The 22706-nt window shown below is 55.9% G+C and overlaps 1 protein-coding gene across 16 annotated transcripts in view; it reads left to right on the plus strand.

Moving 5' to 3' along the window:
- The first annotated feature begins 22 nt into the window (after positions 1-22).
- The window catches only part of BRD9 (bromodomain containing 9), a 28117-nt gene continuing 5433 nt past the window's right edge, over positions 23-22706 (plus strand). For 3 of the 16 annotated variants that reach the window (XR_008995703.1, XR_008995705.1, XM_036920134.2), the window contains exons 1-16: positions 23-187; positions 836-1050; positions 1257-1389; positions 2468-2702; positions 3070-3214; positions 4546-4656; positions 5223-5398; positions 6478-6610; positions 9305-9380; positions 10510-10605; positions 11340-11472; positions 13299-13410; positions 16312-16350; positions 17835-17934; positions 20012-20185; positions 20987-21010. Coding sequence is in view for 13 of the 16 variants with exons in the window: in XM_036920134.2 (XP_036776029.2) it covers positions 136-187; positions 836-1050; positions 1257-1389; positions 2468-2702; positions 3070-3214; positions 4546-4656; positions 5223-5398; positions 6478-6610; positions 9305-9380; positions 10510-10605; positions 11340-11472; positions 13299-13410; positions 16312-16350; positions 17835-17934; positions 20012-20185; positions 20987-21010 (1954 nt within the window). In the remaining 3 variants the exon portion in view is untranslated. Of the gene's footprint in view, positions 188-835; positions 1051-1256; positions 1420-2467; positions 2703-3069; positions 3215-4545; positions 4657-5222; positions 5399-6477; positions 6611-9304; positions 9381-10509; positions 10606-11339; positions 11473-13298; positions 13411-16311; positions 16351-17834; positions 17935-20011; positions 20186-20986; positions 22683-22706 lie in introns of those variants that run through there. The other 13 variants (XM_036920143.2, XM_036920186.2, XM_036920150.2 and 10 more) reach the window with 13 other exon arrangements.

The following is a 22706-nucleotide window of genomic DNA, read 5'->3' on the forward strand; positions in this document are numbered from 1 at the left end:
CCGGCGTAGCGTCTACTTCCGGCGCTGGTTAGGCACTTCCGGCGCGACGTCTGCTTGCGACTCGGCGCCCGCTTCTGGCGCGGGGGCTCCGGCCGCGGGTCGTTCTCCGGGTTCCGTTCTTCGGCCCGTGCCGCCATGGGCAAGAAGCACAAGAAGCACAAGGCCGAGTGGCGCTCGTCGTACGAGGGTGCGCGCGCCTGCAGGACGCCGCGCACGCGAGGGTCTCGGAGTGGGAGCGGGGGCCGGGTCTGGAGGCGGGGGCCGGAGGGCCCGCGCTGGGGCGACGCGGGGGACGGGGTTCTCGGGTTCGGGGCGGCGGGTCCACCTCCGGTCCTTGAGAGAAGACAGCAGAATCTCGGCTTTGTGTGCGCCTGGCCGACAGTTCCTGCCCCGAGCACGCACCCTGCGCGCCCGCGCGGGGCCCTGCAGCTGCTGGGGCTCCGTGTCAATGGACGCGGGACGCCGTGGCTGCTGCAGCGGGAGAGGGAATGAACAACCTCCGGACCTTCGGGGTGCTTGTTGGGGCTCCTGGGTCGCAGGTCTTGTCCCTTGCCCCTGACAGAGTGAGGGGAAGGCCGCCTCTTGGCCTACCTGAGGGTAATCTAGCCGCAGGGTAGAAGCAGCCATTGCTCTCGTACTTGCCCTGAAAGTTTTTGCTGTTAGCTTTACTGCACCACGTCTTTCTGATGGTTCTCGTGCTGCCCTGCTGTCCACTGTAGTGTTGCAAATCCGTCCTATTCCTCAGGACTAGTATCGCATGTTGGGCCAGCCGATCTCCAGTGGGGTGGCAGTCTTTGCCTCTGAGCAAATGGTGAAGGCCCCTCTGTGTGTACAGATTACGTGGACAAGCCCCTGGAGAAGCCTCTGAAGCTGGTCCTCAAGGTTGGAGGAAGCGAGGTGACCGAACTCTCGGGGTCAGGCCACGACTCTAGTTACTACGACGACCGGTCAGACCACGAGCGAGAGAGGCACAAAGAAAAGAAGAAGAAAAAGAAGAAGAAGTCAGAGAAGGAGAAGCATCTGGATGATGAGGAGAGGAGGAAGCGGAAGGTGAGGGCAGAGGGTAGGCGGCAGGCGCGCGGGCAGAGCCAGGGAGCAGCCCCTTGTCCAGATAGCCGCACCAGTTTTGCGCGGGTGTCTTTCCTTGCTGATTGGTCCTCGTGGGGGCAGGACCTGAGCAAGTAGCCTGCCAGGCTCTCCTCGGAAGCAGGAGGTCCTTTGAGCCTGCCTGTCTTGCCCACCCTGCCTGCCTGCAGGAGGAGCGGAAGCGGAAGCGGGACAAGGAGCCTTGCGACTCAGAGGGCGACACCGGCGACTTCGATCCAGGGAAGAAGGTGGAGGTGGAGCCGCCGCCCGACCGGCCCATCCGAGCATGCCGGACACAGTCAGGCAAGCGTGGCATTCCCAAGAGGCTCTGGGGTGAGATGGGGCCGGTACCTGGCCCTGGCGGAGGGGATGGTGTTTTCTCCACCCCGGTGGCTGGACCCAAGGTCCTTGCTGCTCCGCTGCCCATGTTCGTTAAACCCCAGAGCTGAGAAGCTGTCACAGATGGGAGGGGCAGTGCTCAAATGAGTCATCAGGCCCTTGGAAATGGGGAGCTGTGCTGGCCCAAAGGAGAGCGGGAGTGCTCAGGACTTTTGGCCTGTGTGGACTCACCTAGGGCTTCTGGAAGCTTTGCTCCTCTGGCGTCTCCTTCAGCGTGACCACCTATGATTTGCTGGGGTCAGGAGGCATTGTGCTGCAATTGGGGTGCTGTTTCCTGGCAGCACCTGCCCCTGTGTGGGATTTGCCCCTGGGCAGCTGGGATGTGGCACCACTGGGCATATGGGACGTAGAGGAGGTCAGGCACAGAGCACCAGCTCCTTAAGTGGACATGTCTGCAGCGTTGGCATGGTCTCCAGGAACTGTGAGTTTAACTGGTCAACTACCTGCTTGGGCTTCTACCTCCCAGTGCTTCCCCATCTTTGTCTACCTGAAGAGTTGGTGCTCAGGTGGTGCTTCCTAGTGGTCAGCCCTGGAATCGGCCATTTGTTTTGAGGAGTCTCAATTCCTTAGTGGGGAGCTGCCTTCAGGAGCCCAACGTGGGCACTCGGGTGGCCTTGGGGCAGAGCTGGGAAGGGCCACAGACGGATGGATGCACAGCTGTGGGAGGAAACTGCTGAGCTCAGTGTCACCTTCCCTGGAAGCCATGTTTTCATGTTGTGGGCTCAGTAGTTAGCAGCTGGAGCCCTTAACAACCCCCAGCACTGCATGTAGCATGTATTCTCACCTCCATTTTACAGATGGGGAGCTGGCGTGGGCAGAGGTTTTGGGTGCAGGCAGGCTTGTGCGCCCGTTCACACCTGTCTGGAGTGAGCCCCGCTCAGCAGTGATGGGCGGAAGCAGGCTGCTGAGGGGTTGCTCCCTGTTGCCTCAAGAGGCCTGGGCATTCTGCTGGCCTTTGGCGACTGTGCCCTTCCCCACGCAGCTGATCTGTGGGGGCCAGAGCTGCGTCTGGTTTGCCTTTGTGCCCAGTCCTTGCTGGAAGCTAAGCCACTGCGAACCTGGAACAGAGAAACGCATACTGTGAGATCGGAGCTCTCCAGTGCAGTGACTCCAAAGCCTTGCTATTCAGCTTTACTTTTTTACTTTGAATTGTCAGCTGAGAACGAAAGCACACCTATTCAGCAACTCCTGGAGCATTTCCTCCGCCAGCTCCAGAGGTAAACTGTTTCTAAGAGCTTGTGGCTGGGATGTTGGGACTCTCTTCAAGGTGTTCTGCCCCCACCTGAGCACCTGTGAAGTGCCTTCCCCTCCTCTGCTGGTGCACTGACCAGCTGGGTGGGCTCCAGGCAGGGAGAGCACCTGTCTGCTGCGAGCAGCGGGGCTTGTTGGGCGGGAGGGGAGCCATGGTGATGCCTTGGAATTTTTACCTTTGTGGTATATGACTACAATTCTAACAGGCTCAGGGTTAAACTTTTTATTTTTAAGGAACTTAAAGTTTGGTCAGTCATATCAGACTTTTTATTGGAGAAGGTGTTAAGTCATTTAGAGGGTTTTCAGTTTAAACAAGGATACTTTTGCTTTCAGGAAAGACCCCCATGGATTCTTTGCTTTTCCTGTGACGGATGCAATTGCCCCTGGGTACTCGATGATAATAAAACATCCAATGGATTTTGGGACAATGAAAGACAAAATTGTGGCTAATGAGTACAAGTCTGTCACTGAATTTAAGGTAAGTTCAGTTCCTGAAAGCATTAGGGAGTTCCGTGTTTATATCTAGTAAACACTTCATTCATTTTGGGTCATTTCCATTTGCAAGTTTTCACAGGTAATTCTTTGTTTGGGCTGATATTTCACAGAGCATTAAGGAAACAGGTCGGTGACAGTTGTCCCCACAGTTTGGTCTAGAAGCTGTACTGTATGTTGCACACTATTAGAAATGCAATGGGGCAAGCAAGCATGTGTGCCGTTTGATCTGACTCCAGGATGGGTGTTTTAGAAGTAAGTTTTCCTAATTCTTAGTTTTGTCTTGTAATAACTGGGAGTTTAATTTTTTAGAACAAATTCTTACTTCTCTTGAGTACTTTGCTTCTCTGTTTCTTGGTAGCCTCATGATGGATAGAAACTGCTTTTTGGCTTTGAAACTTGCAGGGAATATCCAAGTGAATGCTTGACAACATTGGCAATGGCGCCACTTAGAAGGAGGCATTAAGTTGGGTTTTTAGGTTCTATCCAGTTTTGAAAAGCTTGGCTTCTCCATTGTTACTTACTGAGAGGGTCTTCTGACCCATGGAAGGCACACAGCCTGAAAGTGGGTCTTCACCGGGGACCTGTGATGCTGGGAGGCTTCTCATGATCTACATCTGCGTCCTTACGAGAGGGCTCTGGACCCATCACAGTTGGGACCTGTGGGGATGGGGCTTGTGGCCTCGGTCCCAGGGCTGGGGACCCTGGCACAGGCCAGTGGCGGGGCTTGGGAGGGCCCCAGGGGGCATACCTGGCATTGGCAGCCATCGTCCGTCCTGGTGTCCAGCTCACCTTGATCTAGTGACTTGGTTGGGTCAGAAATTACTGATCCGTTTGGAGTTAACTTGAACAGGTTATTGGTTAGTTAGGTTCTCCTTGTTTTAGGCGGTCTTTTTCTGACACTACCTACTACAGAAAAATTCCAGAGGAGGAGCACCTGATGGTGCCCACCTGTTGGTTCATCCCTTGATTTGTATTTAAAAGAGCCTGTTGCTGGTTCTCTTGTTTATGTCCAGCTCCTCCCAAATAGAGGGGAATGGCTGGAGGCAGGGAGGAGGCATCCTTTACCTCTCATGAAACGTGCACGTTCTTCTCAGCACAAAGTTACAGGCAAACCTCACTGGAAAATTTCCCATGCACGTGAAGACCAATGAACACTGAGGAAACTGAAAGTTTTTAAAGATTATTTTTTGTTCAAAGAACCAAATTCAATTGCATTCCATTTAATTTCAATCACTTTCTGGCCTGTTTTGATAAGAACCTAAACCCTTTGTTTTGCCTGGTGGTTCAAACCTGATGAGTTCTTTTTCTTCTTAGGCAGATTTCAAACTGATGTGTGACAATGCAATGACATATAACAGACCAGACACCGTGTACTATAAGTTGGCCAAGAAGATCCTTCACGCAGGATTCAAGATGATGAGCAAAGTAAGGAAGCCACGGACAGCCCTCTCCCAGTGAACAACATGCTTCTGTCCATCTGTCACGGGCCACTGTGTGGACCTCTGCTCTAGGGTAGATGCCCCAGGCCGCCCTCTCCTCTTTCTGCTCCTGGCCCAGCTGTAGCATCTCCTTTAGGGTTGGTGGAAAGTTCTGGATCTGGTGACTGAGCATGGGTGTCTGTCTTGCTGGATTGCAGCCAGCCTTGTGGGTCTGCCTCGTGTGGCTGCCTCACTACATCCAGATGGGACAGCCCGGCCATCCTGAGTGGCTTCCCAGACGTGCCCCATGAACCAGATTGCATGTGCCGTGCTTCCAGGGCCAGAGCCTTGTCCCCGGTCAGCCTGTGGGCAAGTTGTAGCCCCCATGGCCCTGCCCATCCCCCTGCAGGCTGGGTGCTTGCCATTGGTTGGCTGCACCCTGGGCTGACCCCTGCGCCCTCCTGCTGTCTGGTCAGCTGTCAGGCCAGGCGAGGCTGGGCCGCCCCACCCATCATCACGGTGCCTCAGATGTGAGGGGAGGTAAAGTCGCTGCTCTGTCCTTTCTGATCCTAGGAGCGGCTATTCGCTTTGAAGCGCAGCATGTCGTTTATGCAGGACGTGGATTTCTCTCAGCAGGCAGCGCTTCTGGGCAATGAAGACACAGCTGTTGAGGAGCCAATTCCCGAGGCTGCACCCGTCCAAGTAGAGACGGCCAGGAAGTGCAAAAGGCCGAGCAGGGAAGCCATCAGGTAGAGGAGCGTGTGCTATCGGGGCCCCTCGGGAAGGGGGTGCCCTACAGACAGCAGGGGCCAAAGAAGAGCCTGCTCTCCTGCCAACCTCAGAGTCACCCTCGGATGGGCTCCTGTGTAGCCTGATGGGGAACGTGGCCCCAGGCCAGCTAGGGTGGAACCTGGACCCAGAATTCAGAGGGAGGGGGCTGTTGTTCCCTGCTCATCGTGGTAAAGAGTGTCCCCATTACCTGGACCCCACAGTTGGGGTCCTGCAGCCACCACAGTCACTCGTTCTGGAGGACAGTGACTGTCACACTGATGCACAGGGGTCAGAAGGGTCAAGATGGCCTCGCCGGCTCCACATGAGCTGTGCTCTGGCTGTGGCTGGCAGTCACTGCTGCCCCACACAGGCTGCTTGAATATTCATTGGCGAGCCCTTCACTCCTAAGAAGTCCCCTTCTGTGCAGCCTATGTGCTGGGCACCTGGGGCAGGTAGCACAGAGCAGGGGGCTTCTTGCTCCCCACCCTCCCTGGGCTCCTGTTCCTATAGCTCTGAGCCCGGGAGCAGAGGGAAAGCCTTCCCGTAGGCTTGGGGCCCCCCAGGCAGCTCCCGAGAGGGCTCCTGCGCACCTGCTCCAGACCTTCCATGAGTCCACTGCCCGTGGGTGCTGTGCCCAGTGCCTCTCAGCTGTCAGGAACTCCTCCTGTGTGTGGGGCCTGAGCCGCCTGTGGAAATCTCAGGGCTCCCTCGGGGCCTGCAGCCCCCTCTCCCAGCAACACCTCCACCCTCCACGGGGTTTTTGTCACTTCTAATGGTGCCTTGAAAGACGCTGTAACCAGTGGGGCTCCTGCCACCTGTGTCTCTTGTGCTCTTAAAAAAATGACAGAAACATAAGGAACACAGAACTGCTCACCTCACTGTCCCCATGGGAGTGCCTTGAGCTGCTGAGGCCACAGTGGGAAGGGAAGGCTGTTTACGTGTGCTTGATGCCACTCCCACTGTCCCATGTGACCTTATGGGCCTTCAGGGTGGCCTCAGTGAGGAAGTGGGTATGCTGGGTGCCTCCTGCACCTCACGCGGTGTTCCTGCCTCATAGCTGCATGTTTGAGCCGGAAGGAAATGCTTGCAGCCTGACCGACAGCACAGCAGAAGAGCACGTGCTGGCCCTGGTGGAGCACGCAGCCGATGAGGCTCGGGACAGGATCAGCCGGCTCCTCCCAGGCAGCAAGGTAGCGCTGCCCAATGGGTGTGTGTGTGTTTGCCAGGACAGCGGTGTAGCCTAGCCACCAGAACAGAGAGGTCGGCGTCAGGACACCCGGGCATCTGGCTGGAGCTCTGCCTGGTCATTTTGGGTCGTGCCTTAGTTGCCGAGATCAGTTCTGGCTCTCCCTGGGGCCATGGGGTCAGTGCCTTGTCCTCAGTGTAGGCCCATCTCCTGTGGAGGGGGCCAGGGCGCCTCGTGGGCAGAACCCACACAGAAATAGCATGTGGCATGCAGACACTGCGGTCAGCGTGCCCCTTCAAGGTGGATGTTAACCTCCGTCCCTGCACAGAGGCCGACCCTCCAGCTTCCCCACTGCGGGTTAGCCCTTTCCCCTGGGCACTCACTCTTCCCTGCGGCAGGGTGTCCTGACCAGGTGTGGTGGGCTGTCAGACAGTGCTTGTCCTTGGGAGACCTGCCATCCTTTGAGCACCTGCCCTCTCACACAGGAAGTCATTGTAGACCAGCCAAGTGTCCTGTAGAAGTAGCACACTGGCCAGTTGCACAGCTTAGACGTCCTTGTCATAGTCAGGGTACAACTGAAATTAGCCCAAACACATCTATTTATCTGACGTGTCCGGAATCTCACGCCTCTGTAGGGTCTCTGCAGACTGCTCAGGGCTTTGGGTTCTCTCTTTTTATTTTTATTTTTATTTTATTTTGGTATCATTAATCTACAATTAAATGAAGAACATTATGTTTACTAGGCTCCCCCCTTCACCAAGTCCCCCCCACATACCCCTTCACAGTCACTGTCCATCTGCGTAGTAAGATGCTATAGAATCACTACTTGTCTTCTGTGTGTTGCACAGCCCTCCCCGTGCCCCCCACGCACTATACATGCTAAACGTAACTTCCTCTTTCTTTTTCCCCGCCCTTATCCCTCCCTTCCCACCCGTCCTCCCCAGTCACTTTCTCTTTGGTAACTATTAGTCCATTCTTGGGTTCTGTGATTCTGCTGCTGTTTTGTTCCTTCAGTTTTCCTTTGTTCTTATACTCCACATATGAGTAAAATCATTTGGTACTTGTCTTTCTCCACCTGGCTTATTTCACTGAGCATAATACCCTCTAGCTCCATCCATGCTGTTGCAAATGGTAGGATCTGTTTTATTCTTATGGCTGAGTAATATTCCATTGTGTATATGTACCACATCTTCTTTATCCATTCATCTACTGATGGACATTTAGGTTGCTTCCATATCTTGGCTATTGTAAATAGTGCAGTGATAAACATAGGGGTGCATCTGTCTTTTTCAAACTGGAGTGCTGCATTCTTAGGGTAAATTCCTAGAAGTGGAATTCCTGAGTCAAATGGTATTTCTATTTTGAGCATTCCGAGGAACCTCCATACTGCTTTCCACAATGGTTGAACTAATTTACATTCCCACCAGCAGTGTAGGAGGGTTCCCCTTTCTCCACAACCTCGCCAACATTTGTTGTTGTTTGTCTTTTTGATGATGGCAATGCTTTGGGTTCTCTCTTAGTAATTTTCAAGATGCAACTTGAACTGCTCGTAAAGAATTCAGCAGTGATAAGGTTCGGGTATGTTGGGTGATGTGAGTACGTGGAGGCAAGTTTCTCTTCACTCATTCTAATGTGCCAGCTTCCACGTTCGAGGCTTCTGTGCAGTTTTCACAGTGGTCCTGCTGGCCCCACAGGTCTGTGGTTGATTCAGCCCCAGAATTGCCTGATTCCCATGGAGCCCCTGTTCCTCAGTGGGGAGCAGCCTTCAGAAACCAGACGTGGGTGCTGGGGTGGCCTCAGGGCAGAACTGGGACAGACCACAGGCAGATGCACGGTTCGTGTGGGGAAGCGGTGCTGAGCTCATCCCGGTGCCCGAGCGCGCAGTCCTTGTTGAAGCCTCCAGCCCAGCCCAGCCCTGCTGCCCTCCTCTTTGTCGCCTCCTGGCTGTGATTGCACAGCGGGAGCCTGACTGTGCCTTGACCTGCCCACTCTGTCAGCGGTGACCAGCCTCCCAACCCCTGTGCCCACTCTGCCTGCCTGGGCCCAGCTTTCCATCCCTGGCTGCCCCTCCCCTGGACATGCAGCCCTGGGCAGGGCCACCCCCTCAGCCCACCCACACCAGGCACCACCTCTGCCTGTGTGCTGGTGGCCCCATTTGGTGGTTGGTTTTAGAATGGGAGTAAGTCCCCACATGCCTCCTCGGGGATGGGGCTGCTGGGCTGCCCACCTGTGCCGTGCTTGGTGACCGGTCTGTTGGTCCGGGTGCTGACCTGCTGTGGACGGTGGTTTCTGGGTAAAGCTTCCATCTCAAAAGCTCCTTTGGAAGCCTCACAAGGAGTCTAAGAAGCTTTTTTTGTTGCAAACAGGTTTGAAAGTAAAACATCTGGGAAGCAGTATGAGGGGGTTTGGGCCTTAGTTCATGGAGACACAGCAGCTCTCCAGATCCGGCTGGCCATACTTGTAGGCCTTGGTTCTGTGGGGCTTCAGTAGGGGTCGCAAGTGTAGAAGCTGAGGACACCCTCGGGTTGGGTACTGTCCAGAGGCCAGGCGCCATCCAGGGGTCAAGTGCTGTCCCTGGAGGCTGGGCACCATGCAGGGACCAGGCGCTGTCCAGGGGCTGGGCTACACCTGGGGGTTGGACGCCATGCGGGGTTCAGGTGCCATCCGGGAGCCGGACGCTCAAGCATCTTCCTTATAGATGGGCTACCTGAAGAAGAACGGCGATGGAAGCCTGCTCTACAGCGTGGTCAACTCAGCCGACCCGGATGCTGATGGTGGGCGCCCTGGCCGGCCTGGCTCTGCGCCTGCCTGCTGTCCTCGTAACCTCCATTTATAGCCCGTGATCTTCGTGCATTGCAGCCTGGTTCTGCAGTGCATGATGCAGTGGGTGGTGTAGACAGGGAGCCCCTGGGTCCCTGCTCCCGCACCCCCCCCAAGCACAGCACTTGGGGTACATGCACCCAGGGGGCCATGCAGGAGGTCAGGGCTGGTCAGGGTCCCTGGGACAATCAGCAGGACAAGTCATGCACCCTCAGCTACAGAGAAGCCCATAGGGCTGGACCCCTGGTCCATCGTGAAGGGTTTGCAAGCTAAGCAAGAGCTCCTTTGTCAGAAAGTGGCCCCTCTTGAGGCTTGAAAGAGGCAGGTGTTGGCCCAACATGGGTTTTGGAAGGGAAGCCCCACCTGATAAGGAAGACTGAAGGAGGCTAAACTCTGGGTCCACCCAGCTTGTGTGGTCATGTTCACAGTCTTCAAACAGTGTTTCTACATCTCTGTTTCCTTGAAAAATATCGAAGTCTCATCCTTTGAGGAAAAGCTAAACTCACTTGGCTTTGAAATACGTTCCTGCACACACAGGAAGGAAACCCCAGTGTTCTCACTAATGGGGACATGGGGGCTCCCGTGCTGGCAAGTCCAGAGAAGTGGGTGCATTTGTACCTGCAGTGTGTACAGAGTGTGAACGGACCCGGTTCCTTAACCATGGCTGCCATCATCATGGTGTTCTCCGCAAGAGCAGGCTGGTCAGCGCTTAGGAAGAACACCAAAGTGGAGGTTCTGCAGAATGGAGGGGCCCTGTCCAGGCCGTGTATGTGTGCGGTGCACCCCGCAGAGGCCCCCTGGGTGCCATTAGGACCAGGGGTGAGATCCCTTAGGGTGGTGAGCGCTGACCTGAAAATGTGCTGGTGTTGTGGTCAGGGCCCTGAGCATCTCCACTGTGTCAGTTTGGGGTAATAGCCAGTGGGATTGGAGTGCAGTTGCAGTTTGAGAGTGGTAACTGGCTACTGGATGGTCTGTGGAGACCCCGGGCCTACACCCCACACCCCGTGCAGGGAAGAGCACACTTGGGCTGCGGTGGAGCTGGGGGCTCCGCCAGCCTTGTGCTCAGCGCTGGTCCCCTTGCAGAGGAGGAGACCCATCCGGTGGACCTGAGCTCACTCTCCAGCAAGCTGCTCCCCGGCTTCACCACACTGGGCTTCAAGGAGGAGAGGAGGGGCAAAGGTGAGTGGAGGAGACGGTGGTCTGCATCAGGGCACGTGGCACGCCTGTTCCTGCCCCGGGGTCTCCCTGGCTCCCTGTTCAGTGCTGTGTCCAGGCTCTGGCTTTGAAGCCAGTGGTAAACTCAGCTGGTGTGAGGTGATGGGAAAAGGATTTCCCGGGCCAGCCCTCCCTGCCATCTGCTCCTTGTTGGCCAGCGCGCTGCCTGCCTGGGAGGGATCTGTGTGCACCGTGGTGCAGAGCCGGGTGGAGGCGTGGGCAGTGCGTCTGGCTGGCTAGTACGTGGCAGGCTGCCCTCTGGTTTGCCTTGGAGCGAGCGCATCCGTGTACGTGGCAGCTTTGTCCCAGGAAACATTTGGCTGTGTCTGGGGACATTTTGGTTGTCACCCTGAGGAGATGCAGCTGGTGGGGAGAGCTGGGGGTGCCCGCTCCACATCCCGCGTGCCTGGGACACACGCTCCCAGCGCCGACGCTGTTCATGTGAGAGGCTGTGGGAGCCGGCCCTGCATGCTGGTCCCTGGTAACAGTGGGTGCGCACAGCCCAGCCGCCACGAGGCCCTTGTGCTCCACTTGCTCCTGCTCTGCATTGTGTGGGGCAAGTCGGGGTGAGGGGCCTGGCTAGCTGTGCCCAAGTAGCTTCTGCCTCCCAGTGTCCGGAGAGTCGGGCGTGGAGGGGGTGGTGCCGCGCGAGGAGAAGCACTGGGCCCTGTCTTCCTCTCTCTCTTCCTTTCTCGTAGTCACGTTTCTTTCGAGCGCTAGCTCCGCCCTTTCCACGCACACACATTCAGTGTTTGGCGACTTGAAATCAGATGAAGCAGAGCTGCTCTACTCTGCCTATGGAGACGAGACGGGCGTGCAGTGTGCGCTGAGGTGAGCAGTGCGTGGGCGGGCAGACGGTAGGCAGCGTTTTCCTGGCGCATGGTTCTGACCTGGGTGTGGGCATGTAGAGAGGTGACCGCTGGTGGCGGCAGAAACCCCTGTGGCTCTCAGTAAACCATCTGGCTGCTGCAGGGAGTCCTGAGGTTCAGGTAACTTGGCCATGGTTTAAGGTGGTGGTGACCCAGGCCGCCCTTCAGCGGGATATGTGTAGCCAGCTTGTACGTGTAGAGTTCACTCGCATTCGTACTGTGCGTGGCTCTTGGTGGTTGGGTCGGTCTGTGTGGGCTGCTGGATGCATGTTGACTGCCTCCTAGTCCTGGAGCCCCAAGCTGTGGGTAGGTGGGCTCCTCCTGAACCTTCTGGGCCCTCATGCGGACCCTCTGTATGTCTGTGTCCTGATTTCCTCTTCCTTAAAAAGATACCAGTAACATGGGATGTGGGCCCACCCTCAATATTTCATTTTAAAACTTAATCACCTTTTAAAGGTCCCATCTCCAAATACAGTTTTAGTCTGACATCCTGGGCTTTAGGGCTTCAGCATATGAATTCTGGGGACACAAATAGCCCCTAACTGTGACTAAAATGTAATAATGAAATACAACTGTGGTACTGCGTTTATGTAGAACCGTTTGTGTGTGTGTGTTTTGTTTTCTGTGGCAGAGTAGAAGTGGGTCACCTACAGAATTTTAGTAATTTTCAATTGGAACATAATTTTGTGATCCTCCAAGAAACGGAATAAAACAAGAAATCAGTTGGCCCTAATAGAGTAAATGAATACCTAACCCACATTTTTGTGAGAAACTAGAAGTGGAAAACTAAGGAGGAAATTTCTGGTTGGAGAGGATAGTGTCGTGAGTCGGTGACACTCTCCTTTACCCCATTCCCTGTCAGTGTGCTACAGCTCTGCAGTCACCAGTCACCTGGGTCCAGGGAGCACGATGTAGCCAGACCATGTCCAGCTTCCCCCAGGAGCCTGAAATGTGTGCAGATTCTGTGTGCCCTGCAGCAAGTAACGCAGGCCGCACAGGGCCTGGCCTGAGGCTGCTTTGGCCATGGTGCCAGCGCCCCTTTCTCCCAGTCGTCCACACACTGTCCTCTCCTCACGGTGCTGGGGCACTTGCAGACCATGCCGTGAGGGCTCCCACTAGTGCCCGCTCACATCAGCTTGGCGGTTTGTCCTAAGGTGCCCCCAGGGGCGGCCTCCTGACCAGTGGACCTTCTTGCTCTGAGTGAGTGTCTTGGCATCTGGGAAACCTTTTGGAGCCTTTGTCCAGGCTCTGATGCTAGGACTGGGGAGGCTTTTATTCCCTGCCTCCTTGTAAGTTTTTTGGTTTTATTTTGTTTAAGTGTTCATATGGTCAAAATCAAAATGACACTGAAGGACACACGGAGTCTCGCCCCCACACCTACTCCCTCCCTTGCCCCCTCCGCAGTGGGTGGCCACCTCCACTGAGCCTCAATCTACTTGTGTTTTTAAATCCAAAGTAATAGATACAATGATGCTTCTTTTGCAGAAAGCAATCAATGTAAGTGTCTGTGTGTGTATGTGTCTGTACTGTATTCACCTTGCTTTCTTTATCTCAAGACCTTTTCCCCTTTTTGGGTCCTGTGCCACTTTGAAAACTGCTGAAATGTCCTCTCCCTAAACTATCCACTCCCTAAAGGGTCCACATCTGGGAGGTCCACGGCTCCCAGCACAGACCCCTCTTGCGTCGCTACACGCAGGTCCCTGTAATGGAACCACCAGTGTGGAGGAGAGCCCGGAGGGTCAGACCCAGGGCATGTGCTTCAGCCCACCCTTTCTCGGCCCCTTCTAGCCTGCAGGAGTTCGTGAAGGATGCTGGGAGCTACAGCAAGAAGATGGTGGATGACCTCCTGGACCAGATCACAGGCGGGGACCACTCGCGGACGCTCATCCAGCTGAGGCAGGTGGGCCGTGCTGGGCCTCGGCTCCTCGCGTGCCCTTGGTGCCCCCACCGTAGGGGGAGCCCTCCCAGCCAGCCAGCCTGCCCTCGGGAGATGGGCTACCTTCGGGTGGTCCTGGCTGTGTGTCCCTTGCTGGTGTTTGATTACTTACTGTGAATCTTTGAACAGTTATCTCTTCCAGAAACTTTAAGATGCTCTCTCTGTTTCCCACACATTGAGCATTCCTCGTGCTCTTCATAGTTCTCTAACCCCACGTTTCTGTAATGTGTCATTTTCCTCATCCAGGGGGATTTACATACTTACTATACATCTGTTGACAGTGAGTCTGTTTGGCTTTTCTTTGTCTGAAAAAAGTCTGTGTTCTGCCTCCATTTTTGAAATTCATCCTCCCTGGGTTTGGAATTTCAGGTTGATGTTTGGTCCCATCCACTTGAAGAGAAACCTGAATTGCACTGTTTCCAAAGGATGCTGGCTGTTCTTGCCTTCTTTTCACATTTGTGTTTGTCTGTTTTGGTCAAGATCAAAGATGGGCAAACTTTGGCCCACGAGCGAAGAATGATCTTTGAGTCTTTTAAAGGTCGTTAAAGGCAGGAAATAGTGCTGTGGCTGTCCGTGGCCGCCGTGCCTCTGTCTGCTCTCTGGCCCTTTGGAGGACACGTCAGCTGACCGCTGCTTGGGTGTCATGAATGAGTCCCCAGAACTGATTTTAGCAGTTCAGCTCATGTGCTTTTCTTAGGGCTTGTTCTGCTTGATGTTTGTCAGGCTCCTTGGACCTGTCCATCTGTGGTTTCAGGTTTCTGCCCACGTCCTCTCTGATCTTTCTTTTGGGTCTTTGAGTGTGTTAGAGATCTTGATATATTTTACAAGCTGCTAATGCTCTTTAGTTTTTTGTTTTAAGCCTTTTTTCCTCCTTTTGTTTTGAATAATTTCTGTTGCCATGTCTTCAAGTTTAGTGATTTTATCTTATGCCTAAATCTGCTGTTGATCCCAGCCAGTGAATTTCTAACTTAATGTACTGTGCACTTCATCTCTAGAATCCATTTGGTTCTGTCTGCATCTTGTGGTCTTGCATTAAGATCATGTTTTTCTTTAAGTCATTGGGTATTTCTTAAGTTTTACTATGGTTGCTTTTGGAGTCCTTCCCCACTAATTCTGTCGCCTCTCATTTGTGGATCTGTCCCTTGGGGCAGATTTTCCTCTGGTTATAGGCCAAGGTTGCTGCTTCATCATTTGCGAGATGCCAGGCATCAAAGTGTGGAGGCTCTGCTGTTCATCCTGGGCACATGGCAGCCACCACCCACCAGCAGCTGTTAGGGAATTTGAATGTGGCTAGTCGGGATTTAGATGTGATGAGAATGTGAACTACATGCTAGAACTTTAAAGACTAGTATGAAAAGGAAGGGTGAAAATATCTCATTAGTGATGATTTCATTTGGGTTACTTGTTAAAGTAAAATGTTTCCAAAGTATTAAATTAAGTAAAATACTTTAAGATGAATTGCACATTAGGACTAATTTTAATGTGGCTACTAGAAAATGTAAAATTAGGTCTGTGCCTAGGTAATGTTTCTGTCGGATAAGGTTAGCCTGGATTTTACCATCTTCCTGCAGAGTATTAGTAATTGTTTTGGCCGAGTTGTGGCTCATAAATCACCTGGCCCTCCTGGGACTGTTGACAAGCTCTGTTAGGATGGATCTAGGCAGCCTTTATTGCAGGACTAGTTTGCCCTTAATAGAGAAAAGCCGGCCTGCTGGGGTCTCTGGCGGCCCGAGTTCCACGGACCTCTCTGCTCTGGCCTGGTGGAGCTGGGGCACGTGTCTGCATGTCTAGCCCTGTGGCATAGGGCACAAGCTCAGGTCTCTGGCTCTCCTGCTCCAAGCTATGTCCTCCTCTCAATCTGCCCCCTACCTGTGATTGCCCACATGCCCGCGCTGCCATGCTCTGTGCTGTCTCTGGAAGTGCCCTCTAGGTGCTGCCTCTGGTGCCGCATCCCCGGCAGGCATCCACACGCTCTGTGGGGGCTATGGAGGGAGGCCCTGAAATGTGCTGGTCCCTTGCTTTCCTTTCTGGATTCCATCTTTGTCACTTTTGGGAAGATGGACTTGTATAATTTCAGAAATGCCAGAGCATTAAACAATATTTGGTCCAGAAATGTATATGTGAGCGGAAGTTTAGTGAGGAAACAGACATTAAGTAACAACAGTGTGGTTTATGAGAATCATAACATGAATCTCAGAAACATTCTTCTGTATAAAAGCGTGCAAGCTGATTGTCCTTAGGTACATGCGCAGAGCTGGGGGACCTATTAAGGTCATGCCACTGCCAGGTGCCAGGACAGTAGCTCGGTACAGCATTCTGACAGGTCGCTGCATCTGCTGGTCACATGGCTGGGGCCCCATTCAGGCTGTGGTCACACTAGTGGCCTAGCATAAGCCCTCCTGCAGACACTGAGGCCCGAGCGGTGGGCGTGGGCCTGCCTGTCTGAGGGTCTGTCAGGGTTCATGCTGGTCTCAGGCGCAGTCACCAGGCTGGCACGTTTCCTGGGCTGCCCCGACCCACGGTGCGGCATCTGGTCTTTCTCTCATGAAGTGCCCAGGGCTGCAGGAACAGGGCCGGGAGCCATCCCTCCTCCATCGCCTGCTGGCCCGGGAGCTCCCATGGGTCTCAGCCCACAGGGGTCGCGGTCGTACTCTGTGCACCAGGCTCTCTGCAGGTCGGGTTGGGGTCTCTCAGGAGCAGCCGGGCCCAGCTCCCGCTCCCAGTGTGTGGACGTTACAAGGACAACTCGGGGGTTGCATAGAAGCACCAAAGCACCGTTGCTTCTTGTGCACGGATGTGAATGAATTGACTTTCTGTGTGACTTATTTTGGAGTAATTGGCTTTTTTGCCTCTTTGGCTTTGCAGAGGAGAAATGTTCCAGCGAAGCCTCCAGATGAAGTGAGGGTGAGTTTCATGAATATGTGAGAGCCCGTTGTTGGGGTTCCTGTGGGGACAGTTGTGCTCTGCCTTTCAAGTCAGGTGGCTGAGAAAGGCTCCATGTGTTATTGTATTTAGAAATGGGTTATGTTTCTGATGAGTGAGATTAAGTGGTAATCTCCCCTTGCCCCAGGATGTTGAGTCATGGGTGAGGGGTACAAAGCCACAGTACAGGCTTCTGAATCCAGGCACAGGGATCTGAGAGCAGCGGCCATGCCCGCCGTGCCATCTTCACCTGAGAAGTGCAGGTGACACCGGTGTGTCCTGAGGATGTGCTCCCTGGCTGGCCGGCTTCGGGAGGCAGCGAGGGCTCTGCCCAGGGTCTCTGGGCCATGCAGGTACCCCGTGGCCAAGAGCAGGGACGAGCTGCAGGCCGCCCAGCACACGCTCCGTCTGGCCTGCCACTGGGGCCTCCTTGGATCACATAGCAGGGTACAGTGGCGGCTGCTGTTGGACTTTAGGGCAACATTCCACCCTGGGGTCTGGTCCACTGCCAGTCTGTCAACGTGACCCCAGCCTGGTGTGCTGGCAATCTGAAATTGGCACCGTGGCGGCTCCCCTTGGGGGAAGTATGGGAGCCAGATGGGGTAGGTTCTGTGACAACAAGGGACGGAAGCAGGTCCGCCATCCCTGAAGCCAAGACAGCCCGACAGGAGGGGCCCCTCAGGCCCATGCCCTACAGGTGGCGGCAGGAGCCTCAGCTTCCTCCTTGGTGGGTACCTGCAAGCCGCTGGCAGAGGTGGATGTCTGTGCCTACTTTGCAGGCTGGCGGGGTCCCTGGTGGATCCCCCGAGCCCTAGGAGAGGACTGAGGGTAGAGAGGGGGCAGTGAGCGGCCCCCGCACCTGCCAGCTGCATGCTCTGCACCTGCCACCACATGGAGCTTCAGCTTGTAGCTACCTGGTGGGGACCCCGAGTGTCAGGGGCAGGGTGCTGCCTGTGACAGCCACTTGATCTGGCTGAGTCCAGGGGCCTTTGGGTCTTAGGTGGCATCCTTCCCATGAAATACCAGAAATGGCCCTCAGTGTTTGTTTTAAGAACAGCTTTACTTTAGCCCTGAAATCCAAATCTGGGAGTGACAGGCGGTGTGGGGTTGTTTCCTGGGGAGGACCGGCCGTTCCTGTAAGGATGTGGTTCAGGGAGTTGGCACAAGAGAGAGTGTCGCCGTGGGCAGGGGTGCACGCTCGCTTGGGATCTGCCACACTGCCCATCAGATGGCATCTGAAAATGGCCTCTCCTGAGTCCCTCCATGCCTGTGGGCCGCAGAGGGCCACTTTGTGTGGCACCTCTGGTCTCGGTCATGATGCCCAAGCATGCACTGGACACGCCTGTCTCACCCCTCCCGGGGGTGGGACAGGCTGGTGTTACCGCCACTGGCACGGTTTCAGCAGCTGGAGGGGACTGCCCTCGGTCAGCTTCCCGCTTCTGCCCGTGTGCCCCTGTCTCCTGCAGGCTGGGGACTCACTCGGGGAAGGCAGCTCTGTGCTGGATTTCATGTCGGTGAAGTCGTATTCGGACGTCTCTCTGGACATCTCCATGCTTGGGTCTCTGGGTAGGTTGTGCCAGGCGCCCCTTGTGGCCTGCAGTTGGGTCCACAGGCTCCATCTTCAGGATTGCTGGGCTCCTTGGATCCTGTGCATGGATGCAAGGATGAGCTGCCACGTGCTCGCATGTGCCCCATGTGATAGGCTGGCTGCTTCACGTCCCAGCTCCCTGGTGGCCTGTGGTGACCTGTGCACTCCCCCCCCGGCCCGTGGACAGCCCATGGTCTGCCTTGGTGGGTGTCCCCTGGGAGCACCCCCCCACCGTGGCCATGTGTGGAGATGTCTCTGGTTGTCATGTGGCACTGTGGTGCATCTGGCATTGGTGGGTGGAAACTGGAGATGCCGCTACACGTCCAGAAATACAGATCAGTTCCCATGAGAATGACCCCGTCCCAGAGGCAATTGTTAAAATGCTGTCAATGTATTAAAAGTGGGTGTGTCAGATTTACAGAGCAAACTCCGATTGCTTTTGCTCCCAGCCTGACAGTCTCTTCCTTTGATCGAAATGTCTTTAGATCATTTGTGTTTAATGTAATTACCTGTCCTGTTGGATTTAGGTCTGTCATCCTGCTGTTTTTCTATTTTTTCAATTGTTTGGGGCTCCCAAGGGCCACCCGAAGTCTTGATGACTCCCTGGGACTCCCAGGACTCGGTAGCCATACTCATGGCTGTGGGTCGATTACAGTAAAGGATACGGACCAGAATCTACAAAAGGGAAAGTGTGGGGTGCTTCAGGGGGTACCAGATGGGAGCTGCCCAGGCCCTTTCTCACAGGAATCCCGCCGGACTCGCCTGACCCCCTGCAGCAAAGTGGGGTGGCATAGGCACCTGCTGCTAGACTCCTGGGGGAAAGCAGGTGTTTGGCGTAAGCCACGCTGATCCCCGCTCAGTCGGGAAGCTCCTCCTGTCGTTCAGGTGGTGGGGCCCTCCTGAAAGCAAGCTCACAGCCATGGGCCCCACCTTGCCTTACAGCGCTGGCGTCTCTGGCTGCTGTGTTAATGTTTCCTACCAACTAGTCCTTGTTCCTCTGGGTGCATTGAAGATTCTCTCCTTACCACTGGTTTTCAGTAGTTGGTTATAATGTTCCTTGGCTGGCTTTCCTTCAGACTTACTCTCTGGGCTATGCTCTCCCTGTTGGGCCGGCAGGGTGTGGAAGTTGGCTTTACCTCTGCCAGCAGTCACCTGGACCTGCCTTTCCTCTGCCATTTCTGGCCATCCGGCACTGTCCTCGAGGGCCCCAGGGCCTTCCTTCTGTGGCCGCCCCTCCATGGGGCTTCCCGGCCCTTCCCATCTCTGGGGGCCCCATTCGGCTTGTTCAGCTTCTTCCACTTCCCTCTGCACCAGCATGTGCCCTCCTTGGACATGGGGAGTGGGTTCCCCTCACTGTCCCAGAGCCCTCCTGCTCAGCTCTGTGTCTGCATTCCTGGTGGGCTCTTTCCTGCTTCCGCCCCTGCCTGGTAGTGGTTCACGGGACGCCAGGCTCTGTGGTCGGGCCATTGGTGCTAAACTTGGTTGCACACTTGAGCTGAGGTGGCCTTGCGCTGGTGGGCCGCTGGGCAGCTTTGAGCCATCAGGCCACCCAGCTTCTGCCCTGCGGCATTCTGAGGAGGGCCCAGAGCCCGGTCAGTGTGGGGCAAGCATGGCCCCACTGTTCAGCCGTGCGCTTCCCGCGGGCTTGGGCCAAGTTGTCCAACAGCGTGTGAGCCCTTCACTCCACAGCAGGGCCATGTCCTCACCAGGCAGGGACATGCTTGGCTGAGACTCGGGAGCTCTCAGTGTCCTGCTGGCTGGGCCCCTTGGGTTCCCCCCTCACTCTGCAGGCTGGTCACACTCGCCATCCTGCTTTGTAGTTCCCTCTGGCAGTAGCACCCCATGGGTTAGATGTCTCCACTGAAGGTGGCCCCGGGGCTCCCGTCTGCCATACTGCCCTTCCTACCCCAGCCTCCGCTCGGCCCCCACAGCTTCTGCTTTCTTGTTCTGGTCTGTTCACTCACTCGGGTGGTATCCTGAGCGTGCATGCTGGTGGTGAGGGATGGTTACAGGTGTGGGGGTGGTGCTGGCTGCCCAACATTGCTGCATTTGCAGGGAAGGTGAAGAAGGAGCTGGACCCTGACGACAGCCACCTGACCCTGGATGAGACGGCCAGGCTCCTGCAGGACCTGCACGAAGCACAGGCAGAGCGTGGGGGCTCCCGGCCACCCTCCAACCTCAGCTCCCTGTCCAACCCCTCCCCCTCCGACAGGGAGCAACGCCACCTGGGTGAGGTGCTGCCTCGGGGGGCATAGGGTGGAGTTCAGTCCGGGTGGGGCCTGGGCAGTGGACCCCGGCTGCCATGAGGGGCTTCAGGAATGCGGGCTGCTTTCTGCTGTGGACAAGTGTGTGGTTCCTGTAGGGCTGTGCTCTGGAGAGAGCATGCTCTTCCTTGGCCCGGGGTCTCCCGCATTTAGTGTGTGATGGGGAGAGTAGGCGCGTTGGGACCCCCCTAGGATGTTCTGGCCCCACCAGGAGGGACCGAGGGTTTCCCTCTGGCTCCTCGCATCTGCCTGAGTGTTGTCACCTCAGCCCCGGATGAAGGTCTGAGCGGTGCGGTCAGCAGAGCAAGTCTTGGCATTGGGTGGGCAGCCCCAGAGCCCCTGAATTTGTCTGTTCCAGCCCCACAGACATGCGTGCTGTGTGGAGTCAGGGTCCCCTCTCCCATACAGGCCATCCACAGCCCATCTGTGAAGAGTAACCCTCTGTCCCCCACCCCAGGAGAAATGGGGTGGCCCGTCCCCAGGAGTGTGTTTTGGGGAGGCCTGCACCCCAGGCAGTAAGGGGCAGCCCATCCCCAGGAGTGGGTGGGAGGATGGCCTGTACCCCAGGTGGTGAGGGGCGGCCTTCCAGGTGCGGGTGGGAGGGCAGACTGTACCCTGGCAGTGAGGGGTGAGCTGAGGCTCTCTGGCCATGTCCTGGGCTTGCTGATAGTGGTCATGCAAACCCAGTCTTTTGATTCAGGGCCCCTGAGTGTGCAAGCATGCACAGAGCCTGGTAGGCAACACCCTGTCTATTCCATAATTGCAGGAAGCCCTTCTCGCCTCAGTGTTGGTGAGCAGCCCGAGGTAACCCACGACCCTTATGAATTTCTTCAGTCCCCAGAACCTGCAGCCTCTGCAAAGTGCTAGCCTAATGGAGCATCTTCAACGTTTTTTATATTTTTTTATTTGCATGTATAGTCTTTGTTGTGAGAGACTTTCATTTTGTTCCCTCTGCCATGTGGGAGGCAGCCCTGGGGATGGGGTGCCTCGTCTGCAATCATGTCAGCCACGGTGCAGTGTTTCTGTAGCAGCTACGGTCCTGAACAGTAGAGAACATAGATAAAGGCATGTGACCAGACAGTGTGGGCTGCTGTGGTCTCCCAGCTTCCATGTGTTGGCGCTGTGTGGACTCACCTGTCAGGCCCCAGCGCCACCTTGGGGAGGCAGACGAGGGTGTGTCTGTCCGCCTTCTGTTGGGAGCCCTGCCTGTCCCCAGGGCCCCCCAGGTCCTGGGCAGGTCATGGTGGAGACTGTTCTGGAGCATGCGGTGAGCAGCTGACACGCCCTCCGGTTTGGGGCCGGCTGGCAGGCAGGACAGTGTCCCCTCCTCTAAACCTCGGAAGGCCCGAGTTCTGGTGGAGATAGTAAACTGCCCCCTTGCTGTGGTGAGAAACTGCCTGCCCGAGGACATGTCCTGGATACCCGTTCACATTTGAAGAACACAGCACAGATCTTGACAAAAGGCACACACGGTCCTGGGGGACGTCCACTTCTGAGTGACTGAAGGAAAATCCTTTCCCAGAAGATGGGGGTGGCTCCTCCTGCTGTCGTCTCCCATCTTCTCAGCATCTAGACCTGTTCTCCACCCGCGGCGAGGCCTAGGGTCACCCACCGAGCTGCCTGCTGTGCCCCTCAGTGTGAGAGCAGAATGGAATCCAGTACCTCGGGGGCAGGGTCAGTCCTGAGGGAGGAGTGCCTGCCTGGGACAGTGGGCCCACTGGCCACCGACTGCCCAGGGTGCAGGCCGGCCCCAGCACTGTCTGGATTGGAGAAAGGTCCCAGCACATGTGGGAGGCGGTGTGTGTCCGGCATAAGAAGAAAAGAGTTTGACAGCTGGGTGTCAGCGAAGGATCAGACACCCAGGGGCAGGCCCAGGAGCTCGGACCCACTGCAGCCAGCCCTCTGCTGGCTCCATGCCCATGCATGCCCACAGCTGTGCCACCCTGTGTCCATGGGCATCCCAGGTGGTGCGGGGGTAGAATCTGCACTTCTAGGCTTGGGTTGGGTGTGGGTGCTGCACTCGCCCAGCCTCGGTTCTGGATGGGTCTCGAGGGTGTGGGTGCTGCGGTCACCTTCCGGGAGCCTTTCCCACTTCCCGGCCCAAAGCCCGAGTCCATGTCCATGCCGACATGGGCACAGTGCACAATGGCAAGGCTGGCTGAGACACGGTGAGGACCTAGAGCCCCAGACTCCAGGAGGGCACGGGCTCTGCCTTGGGGGCCCCACCAGATGGTGTGAGCACCACCTGGCTCAGTGCAAGGCTGCAGCTGCCTCCTGCCCCAGGCTGTGGTTCAGATGGTCAGGCCAGGTGGGCAGCCCGGTGCCCCTGAGAGCAAATGCACAGTGAGGCCTGTCTCGCTGCTCAGGAAGCTGCATGCCCACTGGGAAGTGGGTCCCCAGGAGCATCCAGGGCCCAGGCCTTTCCTTTTTAATCTTCATTTGGTAAAAAGGTGATACAAAAATGTGTTCTTTGTTCTCTGTATGGT

The sequence above is a fragment of the Manis pentadactyla genome, chromosome 2, assembly GCF_030020395.1.
Source record: "Manis pentadactyla isolate mManPen7 chromosome 2, mManPen7.hap1, whole genome shotgun sequence".
NCBI lineage: Eukaryota > Metazoa > Chordata > Mammalia > Pholidota > Manidae > Manis > Manis pentadactyla.